Source organism: Lissotriton helveticus, chromosome 9 (assembly GCF_964261635.1).
Source record: "Lissotriton helveticus chromosome 9, aLisHel1.1, whole genome shotgun sequence".
NCBI lineage: Eukaryota > Metazoa > Chordata > Amphibia > Caudata > Salamandridae > Lissotriton > Lissotriton helveticus.
The window spans coordinates 263438716-263459022 of NC_136070.1; the positions used below are offsets into that span (position 1 = coordinate 263438716).

The 20307-nt window shown below is 46.1% G+C and overlaps 1 protein-coding gene across 4 annotated transcripts in view; it reads left to right on the forward strand.

The window, feature by feature from the left end:
* Positions 1-20307, forward strand: part of GPATCH2L (G-patch domain containing 2 like) — a 297460-nt gene that overhangs the window by 154708 nt on the left and 122445 nt on the right. For all 4 annotated transcript variants that reach the window (XM_078659937.1, XM_078659938.1, XM_078659940.1 and 1 more), the window contains exon 4: positions 12445-12621. In XM_078659937.1, coding sequence (XP_078516063.1) covers positions 12445-12621 — 177 coding nt within the window. The remainder of the gene's footprint in view (positions 1-12444; positions 12622-20307) is intronic.

The window sequence follows — 20307 nt, forward strand, 5'->3', positions numbered from 1 at the left end:
ATGGTGTACGGACATCCCCAACTGAGGATTCAGCGGCATTCAATGCCTTAATTGAACGGGCAGCTGCAAATCATAATGTGGACATGCATGCCGACCCGGTGGAAGAAGATTTTTTGTTTGACACTTTCTCTGCCGCAGAAAAAACTGTTAAAACACTTCCAATGCTAAAAGGGGTCCTTAAGCATGCACCTGAAATCTTTAAGGAACCCACCAGGGCAAGGGTGGTAAACCCACGTATAGAAAAGAAATACAGACCGGCATCTGGGGACCCAGCATATATTCGGGGCCAGTTGCCTCTGGACTCTTTGGTGGTCGCCAATGCCCGCAAAAGGGCGAACTCCCAGACGACGGGTGAAGCTCCTCCCCCAGACAAAGAGTCGAAAGTGCTAGAGGCATCTGGTAAAAGGGTGGCTGCACAAGCAGCCAATATCTGGCGCATATCGAACACACAGGCCGTTGGCACGATATGATAGGGCGCACTACGACACCCTAGAGCAGCTCCTTCAACACCTTCCAGATGAGTTTAAAGAGGCAGCTGAGATGCTAATACAGGAGGGCAAGCTCATTTCAAACGCTGCAATTAAGTGTGCGCTGGACGTTGCAGATACAGCGGCTAGAGCGATTAACACTAGCGTGATGTTAAGGCGTCAAGCATGGCTTCGCATCTCAGGGTTTAAACCTGACATTCAAACAACTATACTCAACCAGCCCGTTAATCCCGACAGACTGTTTGGCCCAGACGTTGACACCACCCTCGAGAAGATTAAAAAAGACAATGAGACAGCTAAATCCATGGGGGCGCTTCAATCTCAGCAATTCAGGGGGAGCACTTTTCGTGGCTCAAGTACCCGTGGTGTTACCAGAGGACACTTGGCACAGCACACGCAATTCACTAGAGTTGGCGCGCAGTCCTCGTACCCCAAGCAGGGTAGAGGGGGTTACAGAGGAAACAGTGCCAAGGGCAGGGCCAGAGGCAACAACAGCTCCCGTTCCTCTGCCGCCAACAAACAGTGACTCTCTGTCACTGCCCCCCGACCATCCTACACCTGTCGGGGGGAGACTCCAGCAGTTCCTGCCGGTCTGGACGTCCATCACCACAGACAGGTGGGTGAGAAAACGTATCCAATACGGTTATTGTTTGGAGTTGACATCCACTCCACCCAACATTCCCCCAAGACAACGTCCTATGTCGGCAGAGCACTTGCACTTATTGCAGCAGGAAGTTATTGTGAGGCTGCAAAAAGGCGCAATAGAGCTCGTACCAGTAGAGGAAGAAGGAACGGGTCTATTCCCTGTACTTCCTCATCCCAAAAAAGGACGGATCCCTCCGACCCATTCTGGATCCACGCCCCCACAACCTGTATATCTTATCAGAACATTTTCATATGCTAACACTGCAGCAAATTCTTCCCCTGCTAAACCAAGGGGACTTCCTAGCAACCTTGGACCTCAAGGATGCTTATTTTCACATACCACTCCACCCCTCCCACAGAAAATACCTCAGGTTCACCATCCAAAACAGGCATTATCAGTTCAAAGTCCTACCCTTCGGAGTGACCACTGCCCCCAGAGTGTTCACCAAGTGCCTGGCGACGGTGGCGGCGCACCTCAGGAGACCAAATATACATGTCTACCCTTACCTAGACGACTGGCTGGTTCAAGCAAAGTCGGAACACCAGTGCGCCGCACACATGTCCCACACCATTCACCTCCTTCACAGTCTGGGTTTCTCACTGAACTACCCAAAGTCGCACCTCCAGCCTTCCCATGTGCGGCAGTATCTGGGCGCTACAATAAATACTCTGACTGCTACAGCTCAGCCGAACCAAGTGAGGATCGACAGCATTCAGTCGCTCATCCAAAGGTTCAGACCGCAACACTCCCTACCAGCGAGAGTGTTCATGCAGTTGATAGGCATGATGGCCTCCTGCATCTTCATAGTCCCGCACGCAAGGTTGCATATGCGTCCGCTCCAAGAATGCTTGGCACATCAGTGGACTCAGGCTCAAGGACAGTTAAAAGACCTAGTGTTGGTGACCGGTCGGGCATACAACTCTCTGCATTGGTGGAATCCACACAACCTTTGCAAGGGCCGACCGTTCCAAGAGCCTGTGCCACAGATTATCCTAACAACGGACGCATCTCTCCAGGGGTGGGGAGCTCATGTGCTCCGCTACACAGTGCAGGGACTGTGGTCAACGCAGCAACAAAAGATGCACATCAACTACCTGGAGTTGATGGCGATCTTCATGGCACTCAAGTCCTTCAAAGTACATCTGTGCAACAAGGTCGTGTTGATCCGGACGGACAACATGACAGCCATGTACTACATCCAGAAGCAGGGAGGTACACACTCTCCACAGCTGTCTCATCTGGCTCAAAGCATGTGGAAGTGGGCCATTCAGAGGAACATCTTCCTCATGGCGGAACACCTCCCGGGCAAGGACAATCAGATGGCGGATCTGCTCAGCAGGTACAGCGATCAAATGCACGAGTGGGAGATACATCCATCAGTACTCCACCCGTACTTCCAGCAGTGGGGTCATCCAGAGATAGACCTGTTTGCCACAAGGGAAAACGCAAAATGCCAAAGCTTTGCCGCCGGGTTCCCTCACCCACAATCGCAAGGCAATGCGATATGGATGAACTGGTCAGGCAAATTTGCGTATGCTTTTCCCCCAGCGCCTCTCATTCCGCTGGTGGCAAGAAAGCTAAAGCAACACTCCATGACGCTCATCCTGGTTGCTCCAACGTGGGCACGCCAACCATGGTACACCACGTTTCTGGAACTTTCCGTGGTACTGCATCAAAGGCTGCACCTCACACCCAGGCTCTTGACGCAGAACCATGGCGACATTCAGCATCCAGATCCGCAACAGCTCAATCTGGCGATCTGGCTCCTGAGATCTTAGAATTTGGCTACCTCAACCTGCCTCCTGAATGCATGGACATCATCAGAGAGGCAAGGAAACCCACTACCCGAGCTTGCTATGCCGCAAAGTGGAAGCGGTTTGTCATTTACTGTAAAGAACATCACATTGACCCGCTAGATGCATCCATTCCTAACATCATCTGCTATTTGTTACATCTTTACAAATGCAATCTAGCTTACGCTTCCATTCGGATACACTTATCCGCCATAGCAGCTTATCTCCAGAACAGGCAGCATCTCTCTGTTTTCAGGGTGCCTGCCATTAAAGCCTTCCTGGAGGGACTGAAACGAGTCATTCCTCCGAGGACACCACCAGCTCCTGTGTGGAACCTCAATGTGGTCCTCACTAGACTGATGGGCCCACCTTTTGAGCTGCTACATTCATGCGAGATTCAGTTCCTGACATGGAAAGTGGCCTTTCTCATTGCTATTACATCTCTCAGGCGTGTTAGTGAGCTGCAAGCTCTCACGATACAAGAGCCATTCATACAAATTCATTCAAACAGGGTAGTGCTCTGCACTAACCCCAAGTTCCTTCCGAAGGTGGTGTCACAGTTTCATGTCAACCAAACTATTGAACTGCCCGCATTCTTTCAAAACCCACAAACAGTAGCGGAAAGAATGCTCCATACGTTGGACGTCAAAAGGGCACTAATGTACTACATTGACAGAACACAACAATTTAGAAAGACACAGCAACTTTTTGTTGCCTTCTCAGCCAAGCACAAAGGCAACCCTATTTCCAAGGCAGGAATAGCCAGATGGATCGTTAAGTGCATTCAGATTTGTTATCAAAAAGCTAAACGTACTTTAACGGTCCCCCCAAGAGCGCACTCCACACGTAAGTTGGGGGCCTCCATGGCTTTCCTGGGGAACATTCCTTTGGAAGACATTTGTAGAGCAGCCACATGGTCTACACCACATACATTTACAAAGCATTACTGCGTAGATGTACACTCCAAACAGCAGGCAGCTGTAGGACAGGCTGTTCTCAAAACACTTTTTCAGACTTCTGCAGCTGGCACGGGCAGCCGCCGTTAATGGAGGGACTGCTATGTATTCTATGCAATAGATATGAATTTAGCAGCCCACATGCCTCGAACTGAATATGCTACTTACCAGTATGCATCTGTTCTTGGCATGTAGGGCTGCTAACATTCATATCACCCACCCTCCTCCCCGGTGCCCGTAGCGGCTGCAGATACTTCGTGCATTCAATCATTCGCATGGACATCATTTATACTATTTCACTCCATCTCTGCCACAATGGCTAAAAACAATCTGGGGATGGAGTCGATGCCCATGCGCACTGTAGTCCAGGGGAGGAGCCACCTATCTCGTGATACTTCGAAGACTCTTCCAGGACAACAATGTGCAATCATCCGGACCCAACACTAGGCGGCGATCTATGCAATAGATATGAATGTTAGCAGCCCTACATGCCAAGAACAGATGCATACTGGTAAGTAGCATATTCATTTCTGAATATGATCTAACGGATACACAGTAATTGCACGTAGAGATGTGAAATATACTATGCTGCACATTGAAAAATTATACAAATTACCTTTCACCGTGGCTAAGAAACCATCCACTGCTGGATAATCCATGGTTACATCACCCTACTGGTCACGACTTTCCAATTCCAATATTGTCTCCAATACCAGCAGGTAGGCAAATACAAAGCTCTAGGGGAAGGTTATGTGTATGAGTATTGGGAGTTACCATTCAGGTTTAGATGCAGGAGTGGGGACACAGATGTTTTCCTTAGTGGTTCCGACTGTGAGGATGCTTTAAGTGGTTCCCTAGTATGTAAGAACGTTTCTCTTCATGGGGCATGAAATGATTCAGTTGCAAACTTGTCTTGTTATCTGAAGGGTTCCCCGGCGGCTGTGATTCATCTGGTTTTCAAGCTGCTCTCAAATGTGAGCAGTTTGATGCTGAATGATCAAGGTTGTTGTGAAATTGAACCAGGCATTGCTTACCTGGTGACTGTTAATTCCATAGTCTCTTGTTGCACACAATTATTGTTTCCACCAGCCCGCGCAGTTAGGGATGCAACGCCATGGCCTTCGATAAATGTTTCCAACAGGCGGTTTGACTCTCTGAACAAACTGAAAGTCATTCTTTTTCAAAAGGATGTGGCCTTAACTTCAGCAGGTGAGACGTTTGAGCTTCAGGTTGCAAGTTCCACGCCTGGGATACAGACACTACTCCACACAGACAACCTGCTGCATTTTGGGGAGCTGGTTCACCATATCTTTATTTAGTATGTCTGATACGAAGGGAATAGTGCACTTTTTAAAATGTATCTGCTCTGGACTAGTTAGCACCTTTCAGAAAATTTTCAGAGTTATACCACCTTTCATAGGCTCCGTATTGGGAAGTGTTTTTGGAGGGCTCCACTTGTCCCACTACTTGTGGCGGAAATCCTGGTTTTAATCTTTCTGCTTAGCAGTGGATGTCCCAGTTCAACCTGGAATAGAGACCGTGTTGCTTGTGCTGCGTTGCCGTGAGCGCATGGTACACTGCTTTGGAAAACTTCAGCTTCAAGAACTGAATGAGTACTGGTTCTTATCCTTCAGGCCTGTCTGGCTTGACAGCATACAACCTGTCTTCCGCTATCTTCTTTGCAGCCACGATTGTGTCCTGGATATAGGGCTTGGGTCACAATTGGTTGTGCCACCGGACATTGAAGTACTGATGGACCTCTTAAAGGCTCATGTGTATTGTTGTCCCCAGTGTATTCCATTGATGATTAATGCGTTTTTAGAGCCAACCTGGGATACTTCGGATCTTAGTGATGTGAATAGCGGCTCTATAGGCTACAACACCTCCCTCAGCGGCTGCTGTGGGAATTGGATGGAATCACCTTTGCTTCATAAACCTGCTTCAAGGTACTCCTGTGGGAACTTCGTCTGCGGTTGTGGGCAACCAGAATGTTGTGTCTAGCACTCGGAACGCATAAACAATTGTTTTTTTTCCTTGTGGGAACGATGTGGCTTTTTTTTTTTTTTTTTTTTTTTTTTTTTTAAACAAAATGAACCAAACCGCTTTATACTTTCTTTTTCTAGGCACCATGGCTTTCTGAGTGCTTTGGATCTCAAATGTTATAATGACTTAAAGGCTTTTAAATTAATATTTTAAAGGGAAGTCTGCTTTTAGATGCTTTCAAATTAATTTTTAACAATGTTACAATGGTCTGCTGGCTTTTTAGATATCGATCCTTAGTATGAGGAGTGGGTGTTCTATTCCAGGGTTAGGCCCATGTAGCGAAGCGGCTGATATGTTACATTGTCCTCACAATAACATTTCAGCCATTAACTTTTGCACACGTTTACGCGCACGACAATGTTGGATTAGTTTCCCTGAAAATAAACTTGTTTAGATATCTAGCTTCGCACATTATCACAAGGCCCTGCACATCCTGTACAAGGTCTCTTTTTCCACTATGTACAAATGCCATCTCTATCTTCATCCACAGGGTGACAGGGCTATCTACATATTGGTAACCTCACTAATCTATACCCACATCGCAAGGCTTCTTTCTATTATAAAAGATGAGCATCCTGATATAGTGGTAGAGGAGGCACTTCAGATGACACAGAGGGTCCCTGCATGCTGAGACTTCACCACGCAGCGATCTGACATCTCGTGATGGGTGTCTAGTTCGTGACCAAGATGGGATCCTTAATTCTCTCCCATCAGGTAATCTGGTTGGATTGTCCCTTGGGGAGATTCTTGGCTCCTCACTCACACACTCTCTAGGTACACTTAGAGTAGGGTTCACATAGTAGGAATACGTCAGATTACTGTCTTGTTGTATGCCTGCATATATACATTGTTTTAGCACCATGGTAGAATATATCTACTATTTACGCTTTTGGTGGGTAATCACTTTCATCTGCTTCTGTCTATTAATCATTGCAGCACACGTTTTATACAAGAATAACGTTGGTTCAATAAAACATATTGAAAAAGTCCCACTGTGTATTCTCTGTATACTTCCACGATCCCTGAGGGAGTCAGGGTTGTCATGTTCAGTGGTTGCCGGAAACCATCTGCTCACTGATTGGGTTAGGGGAGCATTTGGTGGCACTATGAGCTAGCTGGTCTATAGGCCAACAAATCCTGCAGGGGTGTCAGGAATCCGTCTAGGCACCAAGTTGCCCAATAAATACTCAGATCCTACGCATTAGTAAGAATGACACAACAGTACCCCTAGAAGAAAGAGATGGGATCGCAGCTGACCTGCTGGCTCTCATGCCCCTGGAAGAAAGGGATGCGATTTCAGTTGAACTGCGGCTTCTTGTGCCACTGGAAGAAGGGGGATGTGCTCACTATCTGACCAGCTGTTCGTGCTCGTGTCCCTGGAAGATGAGCTTGTGCTCCCTAGCTGCCCTGGTGCTTGTCCCTTGTCCCCCTGGAAGAAGAGGGTGTGCTTGCTAACTCATCTGATGGTTATCCTGCTCCAGGAAAAATGTGACGAGATCACAGCTCACTTGCTGGTTGTTGTGGCCCTGCAAGAAGAGGGTGTGGTTGAAGCTCACCTTCTGGGTCTCGTGCCCCTTGAAGAATGGGATGTGCTTGCAGCTGACCTGCTGGTTCTCGTACCACTGGAAGTAAAGGATGTGCTCGCTAGCTGACCTATTGGTACTCGGTGCAACGGAGGAACTCCGCATCATACAGTGCTAATGCGAAGGTTGTCATGTCGTGTTTAGTCACCAGCCCTCTGTGATGCTAATCACATTAGTGCTGCTGCTCGTGGCGGCGGGCTCATTTACCACTTGTCATTATGACTTGATTGTAAAAGGTCCGTGGCCCAGTGCGCCTGGGTGACTGACAGATCCGGCGAATCTCTCGTGGAAAGAGCCGAGACCGACACACTCGCCTGCATTGGTTAACCATTTCAAGTGCTGGCTTCACGTACTCCATCGCTGCTTTCTGAGTTTTAAAAGCTACATAGATGACCGGGCTCATGTTGCAAGCATTGTTTGGGAGCTACATCTGCCTTCCCTGCCCGCCATTCTATAGCGATGGGACCAGCTCTGCGTAATCACTGCAGTTCTGGGGTCTTTCCTGTCTCTCCACCTCTTCTGTTTTCCCGGTTTCTTTGTCCTCATCTCTTTTCCTCCTTTGTGTATCTTTCACCTCTTTTCTTATTTTCATCTGCCTTCCCAGTCTATCTCATTTTCTTTTTCCATCTTTCCATTTCCTCATTCATCGTTCTTTCCTATGTTTGCTTTCTTCACCTCTTTATTCCTTCCTATATTTCTCTTATTCTCTTCAGCCTATTATCACTCCACTGCCTTTTCTTTCCTCCCACTACTTTATTTCCCCTCCACATCTCTTCTACTTCTTTCCTGTTCCTTGGCTTTCATTTATACTTCTTCACTTCATTTTTCCCATCATCTCTTTTCTTCTCCAGCTCTCTTCATCTACTTACCTTCTCTATATTTTCTGATCTTTTTTCACTTCTATATCCTCCACCTTTGTACGCTTCCCTTTCACCACCTCCACATCTTTTTGCTGCTTCCACGTTTCCTTCACCTCTCTTCCCTTCCGTGTGCAACCCATCTGCCCATTTTCTCTTGTCTCTTCTACCTATCGTATCTTCGTCTCCCCTTTCTCCCTTCCCATTATCTCCTTCTTGTCCACCTCTCATCTCTTCCATCCCATCTCTTACGCCTCTTTTCTCTTCCCTCCTTATCCGCTGTTCTCCAGCTCCGCCATATCTGTATTTTCCAAAAATATTCTTTCTCTCTTCCAAAGCTTCTGCCCTCTCTTTAGCTTCCTCCCCCACCCCAACAGTCTCTGCCACTTCAGATTTCGAAACGCAGCTGAACTTCTATGACCTCTAACCCCACTGTGCTGCTCTCCAAGCCTAGAACTAATGTATGCGATCCAGTGACACTAATCTCTCCAACTTTCAAAACATTTGTACTCTGTCACTCAAATGGTATGTAACCCCCTGCCCCCCCCCACCACCACACGCACCCCGTCCCTGAGATTCACTTTTTGTTTGTGCTACTCCACAGGCCCCGCTGCTCTCTTTAATTTACAGATGTTTACCCTATGAAATTGTCCTAGCCGTTTTCCAGGTTGTTTGTCACTGTTCTCTTTTTGCCCCTCTTGCTCTGTTGTTACTGTGTGCCCTTTCTGCCCCTCCTCACTCTTTGTAATCTTCTTTCTGCCACCTCCCAGGCTTCTTGTCTTTCTCTGTACTGCTTCCTAGACATATACTGGTTACCGTTACTCTCCAAGCCTCTAACCTATGGGTACTCACAAACATTTTCCCAGGGCCTCAAAGTTTGGTCCGTGATCTGACCGAGGGCCTCATTGATGCTAGCAGGGTGGTGGTCAGGAAGGGGGTCCTCAATTTAGGGGTTGAGGTAAGGTGGGTATAAGGGAAGCAAAGCATATACATCTAGTGGCTTAACTACACCAATGTGAAACCAGAAAATTGGAATTAATCCCAGTTTGCCCACTTTATCAAATTCCGTGATCCAAGACAATTGTTTTATTTGACTCTCTCCTGTTTTTCTTCATTATCTCATGTAAGAGGACTTCTAAATGCATGGCTTCAGGATCTGGGCTCTACAAAACCTTCTCTTGTGTTTGATTTAATAAACTATAATATTGTTCTTGTATAATAGTAACCCAGGGCACCCAAAGAGAGCACAAAACAGCGGACTTACCTCTTTAGGTCACTAGTGGCATTGTTGTCGGGGTGGGGGAGAAGAATGAATGTTTTTTATATTCATGTTTGGAAACCCACTTTATATAAAAAAAAAACATCTCAATGCACTGATTTCTGCTATACTAAGGTGAAACGGTTCTACATGTTAATGAAATACACTTTTTGAATTTTGAAGAGACCTGATCATAGCTTTACATTTGTGCTGCAAGATATCTTTTAAAATGATGGGGCTCTTAAATTTAAGCGGTGCAGGACAACCTAGATACTTTTCTTTAGCTTACATTAACCTTTAAATAAAGGCATGCCTGTTTATTTAATATATTTTTTACGTGTGTGCTGAGCGCAATTAAAAAATTTCTGTCAAGTAAAACAGAAGCATATGTGTGCATTGAGATTACAGGTTTTCAAAACACATCACATAGAGTGCTCACTACACACTCGTAACCACCCTGTAGAACCAGCATTGGCACAGCCAATTAGCCTAAAAAAATGTCAAAGCCACTAGCTCTACAATTTGGCTTTGTCACAGTTTTTTGGGTTGTACAACAGCACAACTGCTATGCAGCATGGTTGAAAGTGAAAACAAAAAACGCTATGACATGTCCATCCTTGATGGCGTCGTACTACTTTATTTTTTATTTTTTTTACTTTCAGCCATACTGCACAACATGGCTAAAAATACATTGACAAAGCCAATAGATCTCGCATTGACAAGACCTATTGGCTTTGCCAGTGTTTGATAGCAATGCTCCTGAAGCAAATGGCAGCGAGTGAAGCCCAGCTTGGCCAGTGCTCTGCTTGTTCGGTGAATGAGAAACAGAGTGAGATTTTGCACATGCAATAACTGGTATTACGCTAGTCTGCAGTCCAATTAATTCAAATTATCCTGTTAATTCAGAAATGTTTTCAGTTGTTACATTTAGACCTTTATCATAGCAGGCAAACGTAAATGTTTCTCTTGTGAAAGCATGATGCTTAGGGATATAAAAACCAAGCAACAACAGGGCAACAACGATGCAGCAATGACGACTGGGTTCCAACCACAACTGGACAATAAACGTTGGGGCAACAGCTACAAAGTGCAAAAAATAATGAAGCAAACAACACCACGGGGTAGCAACAACAGGGCAAGCAACAACAACGGAGCAGGCAATGACAGGGAAACAACAATGGGGCAAGCAGCAACAATGGAGCAAATACAATGCGGCACGGGAGGGGAATCGGGGGTAGACTGCCTGAGAACACATGCACTCTTATGAAGGGCTACAACTAAAATAAAAATTTAAAAAACATCCGAAGGCGCACGAGCAGTGGAAGGGCACTGGGTGGCGAAAGGAAACAGTACTTTGCCCGTGCTCCGTGGGAGTGACACCCACATGAAGAGGAAGTGAAGCTGGCACACACTGACCCAACAGAAGTGAGGAATTATAGTGGTGATGAAGTCAACCAATGGTAAGCAATGGCAAGGATCCAATCCCCCTGTGAACTAACAAAATGTCGCACAGGCAACACTGCATGCGCGGTCTCGGGGAAAGGCATAAAAAAGCACTTCAATTCCTTGAATGCAAAAAAAACCAGGACTGGAAGAGTTACTCACGCAGGCATCTGAGAATCTTGAGCTCTCAATGAGACTGAGTGTTTAGTGTAACTGTGCTACAGAACAGTTTTGTGCATGCACTTTAACCAGTCCCTCAATTTCAGTGATTAATGACCCTGCACTCTTATAATCCTGTATGTTCTAGCGTAAAAAGGCCTAGTTGTTTCTTCATTGACGAGCCTGAGGTTGATTTTGGATTGTTCAGTGTCAAGGCCGCTTCTGCAAAATTTTCAAATTTGTTAACACCAAATTGTCTGAAGATTGAAAACCGTGGGCTTTGTCTGGACGTTTATGCTGGTGCAGAGTAGAGTTCGGAATCTGTTTTCAATGAGATTGCAGTGTCTACAACAGATCTACTTAACTCTGTAGCTGTACAAGAAAGTGCATGAGCTGTGGCCACCACGGTTACTAAGCACGGCGGTTAAAACTTTTCTAGTTGTGTTGTCTGGATCTCATTTATTAACTGGCAAAACTATTTTGTTGGTATATGCTTGCTTTGTAGCCTGCACAGTTTCTTCGGGAGCGGGCACCTTGCTTCTTTCTGCACACGCATCCACCCTTTGGATACGGCCCAAGAGCTCCAATCGCCACATTGTGACATTTTTGCGCACATTTATTGGCTTCATGAGAAAGGCAGTTTATGCACCTTCTACATCCGAAAATCTAAATCGATAGCTCCCAACCCAGCATGCTAAATGTCAAACTGTTTGGTAGCAACAATTTTAATTTAGGACTTTTAGACTTCTGTTTTGTGAAATTAATCATTGAATATATGCATCATAGACATTTATTGATAGGGTGTGTGTGTGTATATATCAACCATGGGGTAGAGAAGTGTGGCTCAATGGTTAGAGCGGCAGACCCTGATGCAGTAGTCTGGCCGGGACCAGGGTTCAATTCCCGCCTCGGCGGGTCTCAGGCTCAATTTCCTCGGACCTGATAATTCTCGCCTCGGTGCCTATTCTAATCATGAGTCCCACTCTGCACCTCTGGGCAATAGCTTGCTTAATCTCTACAACGGCCCCAACAACGCTGAGGATGCCTGACTTCACCTTGGGGGTGCCCAGGAGTGGGCTCCTCACAGGGAAAGGCCAGGAAGGGTTCCTTGGTGGTATTCGTACAAGCGCCGAGATGCATACGGGTAGTCGTGCGCTATACAAGTGCGTAATCATTTCATTCATTACTTGGTGATGACCATGCTTGTTTATCTTACAGGGGATGACGAGCAGAGCGACTGGTTTTATGAGGCCGAATGTGTACCTGGCTTCACTGTCCCTAACCTGCTGCCCAAATGGGGAGCGGAGCACCGTCTGGATGTTGAGAGAATGGACTCTGCATTGGACAAGTTTCCAGATCCAACGTTCCTGCTTCCCACCCGTCCTGCACAAAGGGGTAAGAACCAACTGTAGAATGTACATGGTTAGAGCCCAATATATAAACCTCAGTGAAGACATTGCAGGACACCTTCACCATTGTCTTGCAAACCCCTCAGAATCCCTATGCAGAGCAGGATCCGTGTATTGTAACACTGCACAATAACCTTATGAAATAAATTCTCGTTGCACACCATTGCAGTTTACTTGAATTTAATAGTCACTGCATGACAAATTTTGCTACATTCATTGCCACTGCAAGGTATTTATGAACAAATACCCTTATCACAACGTGATGTCTTGAGAATTCTGTTTTTACTGCATTACCCTTACCATTTATATGATATGATAGCAAGGACTTGTATAGCGCACGTACACCAACGGTTTCTTGGCGCTTTAAGGACAGGCTGAGAACATGCAAAGGATATGATCGGTTAGCTGTAGGCTTGGGAAAAAAGCAGGGTCTTCAGAGCCTTCCTGAATTGGGAGTAGGAGGGGGTTAAACGAAGAGTTAGAGGAAGAGAGTTCCAAATGAGTGGAGCCTGTGAGGAAAAACGCAAGCCACCGTATTTCCTGCGTCTAAAGGTGCATGTGGATAGAAGGTTAGCGCCCGAAGATCTAAGAGCACGAGAGGGGGCATTACGGTGGATCAGAGAAGCAATAAAGGCGGGACCTTGCAGGGAGAGGGCCTTGTGGATCAAGCAACCAAGTTTGAAGAGGCTGCGCTGGGCCACAGGGAGCCAGTGGAGGCTCCTGAATAGGGGTGTGGTGTGACTGGACTTGGGCTGCCTGAAGCCCAGTCTGGCGGCCTGGTTCTGAACAAGTTGGAGTTGGTGCAATAGATAGGCAGGGATTCCAACATAAAGTGCATTAGCATAGTCAATCCGGGAGATGACCAAACCCAGAATGACTTGAACAAGGGCGTCTCGAGAGCGAAAACTACGGATTTTCCTAATGCGACGTAAGTGGAAGAAGCAAACTGATACCACTGATTTAATGTGGGCCCTCACGGAGAGGTCACAACTAATGGTGACTCCAAGACTTTTTACAGAGTTGACGTGGGATGGAGAGCAACCCAACGAACGTGGCCAGAAGTTGGTATTCCAGGGGTTCCATGGAGGCCCTGTCAAGACCAGCTCGGTCTTGTCGGGATTGAGTTTAAGCTGATTCACGTTCATCCAGCTACTGATAAAGGTCATCGTAGATTGGACATTCTCAATAGAGGAGGGGGAGGAGTCAATATTAAAGATGAGCTGTAAGTCATCCGCATAATTGAAGACGACTACTGACCTCTTCTGAAGCTCGAAGATTAAGGGAAAGATATACAGATTAAATAAAGTGGAGAGAGAGGAGCCCTGAGGGACTCCACAAACCAGGCATTTCTTTTCGGAGGAGAAAGCAGAAAGACAAACTGCTTGATTGCGGTCCTGGAGATATGATGTCAGCCACATGAGTGGGGTGCCCCGGATGCCGGCGTTCTCGATCCGATCGAGAAGGATGGTGTGGTCGACGGTATCGAACGACGCCGACAAATCCAGGAGCACCAAGGCCTGTGAGATGTTCTGATCGGCCCCCTTTCTGAGTTAGTCATGAACTGCCAGGGCAATAGACTCGGTCGAATGTTGAGGCTTAAACCCCGCTTGATGGGGGTCTAGAAAATGGGAGGATTCGACAAAGGAGCTGAGACAGTTTGTTACAAAAGCCTCCAGGATTTTACCCAAAAAGGGAAGCAGTGAGATAGGGCGGAAATTACTCAGCGCCTCAGGGTCAGCTCCTGTTTTTTTAAGAATGGGAGAGACAACTGCCGATTTGAAAGAGAGGGGAATCTCCCCAGAGGTAAGAGTTATTCATGAGGGAAATAACAGGATCAGGGAGATTAAGGAAAATCTTACGAGCAATATGAGAGGGACAAACGTCTCGTGGAGAACCAGAGCGGATTTTGCTAAGGAGAGAAAAGAAAACTTCCTTGGTAATTAAAGGAAAATCTGAAAAGAGAGAGGGATTACCAGGACAAGTGCCCGAATTAGAGATTGGGGCAGTTGTGGGAATACTGGCTTTGATATTAATAATCTTCTTGATAAAATAGCTGTTGAGGGAGTGGCAGAGAGACTGTGATGACAGCGGTTTAATGGAGACAAAATCAGGTTTGGCTAATTCATCAACAATGGAGAACATTTCTTTTGCCTTGTTAGAGGAATTGAGAATTTTTGCAGAGAAATATTCGGTTTTGGTTGCTAAAATAGCGAGTTTATAGTTTTTAAGGGCAGTGAGGAAAATAATTTTCTTGCGAGGGCAGTAGTCTGATCTCCACTTGCGCTCGATCTGACGGAGAGCAAGTTTCCGCTCTTTCAGATCTTTGGTAAACCAGAGCTGGGCGTCATGTGGCAGTTTAGTTTTAAGTGTTTTAAGAGGGGCAAAGGAATCCCTTGCCTTGGCCAGCCAGATATTAATTACGTCGGCCTGGGTATGAACTGAGAGAGGTGGCCCAAATGGCTGGGGGGGCTAGGTATAGAAGAGGCAAGAGAGAGACAGAGAGAGGGAATATCCACCTGACTCCAGTTCCTAATTGTGAGGGGGTCGGGGGGGGGGGGACAGTTTTGGGAGTGGCAGTTATGGGGAGAGCAAAGGAAATACAAAAATTATCAGACCAGGGACAAGGGGAGATCTGGAGGTTAGAAATATCCAGATTGGAGGACCATACTTGGTCCAAGATGTGGCCCTTGATGCGAGTGGCTGCATTGATGTGCTGCGAAAAATTAAGGCCATTTAACAGATTAGTGAAATCCTTCAAACAGGAACTTTCACACTGATCAAGTGGCCAATAATTAAAGTCCCGTATGATTAAAACTTTGGCGTGATTTATCGCCAACTCAGCAGCCATACTGCCGAAAAGTTGAAGAAAATTCGGTAGATGGGCAGGTGGTCTGTAAAATAATGCAAAGATTAGAGGAGACCTGTTGAGATCAAGTTTGAATAATAGGACGTCGACCGAGGGGATAGTGGATATGGTAAAGGAGGAAGCCTTATGGATGTTAGAAATAATGGCAGCAACTCCGCCCCCAGCTTTCCCCTGAGGCCTGTTTGCCTGAAGGATATAGTAGTTATCGGGGACTGCGGCCAGTATGTCTGGGGTGGAGTCAGATGTAAGCCAGGTTTTGGATATAAGCAAGATATCAGCCTTTAGAGTCTAGGTGGTAAAAGATCTCTAGCTGATGCTTGACCAGAGATCTGGTATTCAGGTACCAGATGGATAGGTGGTCATGATTAGAGCTATAACCACAGAAAGGTACTGTAAGAGGTGTGGCCGTGGGGCACGAGAGAGGATTAAGGGGGGGGGGGGAGAGCGAGGTAAGGAGAAGCACCCAAACTGTGATAATCCATTGAGCTCCAAGACCTTGAGCAGGTGTTTGGTAATGGGCCAATTTCCTTGCAGGGAAAGGAGCTCATTAGCAGTATAGGTTATGGTCAAACAGGCAGAGTGAGCGGCCCCTGGTCCCAGTTGGGCGCGGACGGGCGCAGACGGGCTTGCCTTTGGCGCGCCTTCGGCGTGCCGCCGGCGCGCCCTCTGCGCGTTGGCCCCAGCATCTGGTTTTAAGGGGAGGAAGGTCCGAGCGCTAGAAAGCTGACCTCCTCCTACCGGAAGTGTGCAAGTGTAATGGTGGTCTAAGCACCTGCAGGCTCCCTCCACATCAATCGAGCAGCCCTCGTGGTGGACCGGGGAGTCTGCAGGCAGTTAGGCAAGATGAGGAAGGTAAGAGACGCAGTCCCCCCGATAAGCCACTCTAACTCAGCGGAGAAATGCCAGGACTTACAGTTTACAAATACAGTTAAAAACAAACAGCTAAAAGGCGTCACCAGGCAGCAAGTCCCAGCGATCACAGGCACAAATATGGTGACAATTACATAGAGATGCTGCAACATGCACCTCCAGACAACAAATGGCATCAGATTTCACGCGAAACATACAGACCAGGTCAGCCTTGGAGTGGAACAGCCACAACCTCCAATCGCTGTATAATACCATGCAATCCCCCTGCCACTGCATGATATGCGAGTGGACTGCTAAAAAATGTTTCACAAATGCCTCCACATAGATAGTCTGGCCATTTTAGTACTTCGGCTACTTTAGATCCTTTTTGGTCTGTGGAGCGTTGACTCTCCAGCTAAAATTCACCCACCGTGTTTTTGGTTCTTTCTGAATTCTCTCTCTGTGAATAATGTCACTTTTGAGCCTGCACTCTCTCGTTTGTTCATGAGACCAGTTACTACAGAACCATGCTGCTCAAAATGGTAGTTTCAACTACTTGAAGGGAAGGTTTTTGGTGTTGGTCACTCAATCTACAAACCCTGGTAATAGAATTTTACTTTGATCGTTCTGGTAAGGCCCTATTGAGGGAGATTTTTAAGTACGTATTTGTAAGTGTATAAATATATGCCTGATGGGTTGGCAGATTATGGTCATTTCACTAGGCTTGTGGGAAAAGTCATGCCGGATTCTGTAGATGTGATATGTTTTGAATGAAAAGTTATGACAAAGCAAGTAGACTTTACCCCTGTATTGTGAAAAACATGTGTTCAAGGTCGTAGGCTTTTTAAGAGTGGATTGTTATTAAACTGCGCTAAAGCCCATAGGAAGGTATTTTGTTACATGGAATCTCACAGATTACAATAGTAGGCAAGGGTTTTAGTTTTAGTGACCCACTTGAACAATCCATGGCGTTAGACGATATGCAGTACGATAATGCTTATTAGCCTCTATTAGAAGAGATTTTAGAATGTTTTGACTTTATATACAGACCTAGATTTCAGATGTCATTAGTGATGTAATATGGGAGCACATAAGCAGAGCATCACAGCAGTGCAAGTTTATTTATTTATTTATTTATTTATGGAATTTTTAGTGCGCAACTAATACCCTAAGGTGTCTAGGCGCAGCGAGATACTCTGGATTACAGCACAAATCAGAGCACGTTCTCATTGATTGAAAAGCCAAGTCTTCAGTAATTTGCGGAAGTTAATAAGGGTGGGAGCAGTTTTAATGTGCAAAGGAAGTGAGTTCCAGAGCACAGGAGTTGTTACCAAGAATCGTCTGTCACCCCAAGTAGCCGTTCTTGTGCGGGGGACAGTCAAAAGATAGCTAGCTGCTGATCTTAGGTTCTTTTTGGGGATGTACACCTGAAAAGCCTCTTTTAAAAACTTTGGTCCTGTCTGGTGAATGGCCTTATAGGCTATGCAAAGAGCTTTAAATTTGATCCTGCTCTCGACCCTTAACCAATGGAGATGGCGTATGGCTGCAGAAGTGGAATGTCGCCTAGGGATGTTAAGCAGGATCCGTGCTGCCATGTTTTGGACGGACTGAAGCTTGTTTAAGATATATTTGTGTGTACCAAGAAAGAGAGCATTTCCATAATCTAATTTTGAAAATACTAAGGTGGTAACTAGCGTTTTTCCTGCAGATACTGGTAAATACGGCAAGAGTTTTTTTATTTTCTTCAGTACAAAAAAAGTAGCCGAAACCACCTTATTAACATGGCATCCAAAAGATAACCTATTATCAAAAATCACCCCCAGATTTCGGACTTTGGTGGCTGGCACCGGGGGGGGGGGGGGGCATCTGACTGGGCCACCATGTGTGAGACCATTCTGGGGAAATTGTGCCGAAGGTCATAACCTCAGTCTTCTCCGCATTAAGTTTCAGGCAGTTACCGTGCATCCATGATTGTACATCCAGTAATCCCTCCTGAAACTTAGCTGCTACCACGGGACCATTCTTGTGCACCGCCAACACGAGCTGGGTATCATCGGCGTAGGTGGTTAAACGCAGCCCATGGGATTTAATGACCCTCGCTAAGTCGGAAACATAAATGTTGAAAAGTGTAGGACTTAACGAGGATCCTTGAGGGACCCCACAAGGCAATTCAGTAGTGGGCGAATAATAATTGCCCAGCTTTACTGCCTGTCTACGGTTGGCTAAAAAGGAGGCTATAAGGTCTTTGGCCAGATGATTGATCCCAATGGTTGCGACACGGTCGACCAAGATGGTGTGGTCGACCGTGTCAAAGGCCGCCGACAGGTCAAATAGAATAAGAACTGCAGCTCCTCCTGAGTCCATAATTTCTCTAATTTCGTCCGAGGCTTTTATTAGTGCTGTCTCAGTTCCGTGTTCCCTCCGGAACCCGAACTGAGTGTCATCTAAGAGTTTATGATGTTCAATAAACTCTGAGAGCTGTTTATTCATAATTGCCTCTATGATTTTGGACGTGAAGGGAAGGCAGGCAATAGGCCTGTAGTTGGACGAAATAGTGGGGTCTAAGGAAGGCTTTTTAATTAAAGGTTTAACAATGGCCTTCTTCCAGCTTGCTGGGTAGACACCAGATTTAAATATGGAGTTGCATATTTCAGTTAGCGGCTGTGTAATAACGTTCTGTAGTTTATTCATTGTAGTAGGGGGGCAAGGATCGAGTGGGGAGCCTGATTTGATCTTACAGATCAGCGCAATGATCTGATCTTCAGTGGCTGGTTGAAACTGATCAAAGGAGGAATGATTGGGTACTGGATAAATGATGGGTATAGCATCAATTTTTCCTGCCTGTTCATTAGAGAAAGTGGAATAGATGTCCATCACCTTGGTTTTAAAGAAAGTAGCTAATGAATCACATAATTCCTGCGAGTTCTTAATTATAGGTCCAATTGGACTGGAAAGAGAGTTCACCACTTGAAAGAGCATCCTGGCTGAGTTGTGTGCTTGCTCAATTTGGCCAGTGTAAAAGAAATTCTTTTGTGTGTAAATAGCTTTTTTGTAAATTGCTAGAGCGCTCTTATAATCTTGCTTGGCAGAGGGACTGTAGTGTTTCCTCCATCGCCTTTCAAGATTTCTACAGTACTGACGCTGGAGGCGCAGTTCCTCTGTGTACCATTGAGCAGATGGAGTAGCTCTATTGGGGCGATAACATTTTTCAGGTGCAACTTGGTTGGCTGCCTTTAAAATCCATTCCTGAAAAGTAGTGGACATGGTCTCAGTATCACCTATGTTTTCTGGAATAGATGACATCAAGAGATTAATAAAATGCGGCATATCTGCCTTATTCCACATCCGTGCCCCCACTAGCGGGCAGACTTTGATCTGGGAAGGTTTGAGTGGTAACAGTTTGATCCTAAAAATTATAGCTTGATGGTCAGACCATATCAAAGGAAGTACTACTGATGTCTCAATTTTAGGGTCGTTGGTGAATAAGCCGTCCAGTGTGTGCCCAGCGTTGTGCGTGGGGCCCCTCACTAGCTGCTGCAGTCCTGTTGCCTGCATGTCAGCGATAAGTTGGGCTGTATCATGATTTTCCATGTTTTCAAGCGGGAAATTGAAGTCCCCAAGAATTGTATAATTTGGTGAACCTATCACTGATTCCGTGATATCAGTAAGAGCTGCTAAAAATTTGGTACGTGTTCCTGGAGGTCTGTACACAAGTGTCCCTTTAAAAGCTTGTTTCTGGGTAAGATTGATAGCGAATGCAATAGCTTCGCAGTTAGTGCTGTGGATAGGATCACATTTTGTTCGATAGGTGTCCCTGTAAATGATGGCTAAACCTCCACCTCGCCCTGAGATCCTATCTTGTCTAGCTACACAATAGCCTTCTGGGGTAGCCAGTACGAAATCAGGACCAGATGCTTCGTCTCCCCATGACTCGGTAATAAGAAGTATATCCAGTTC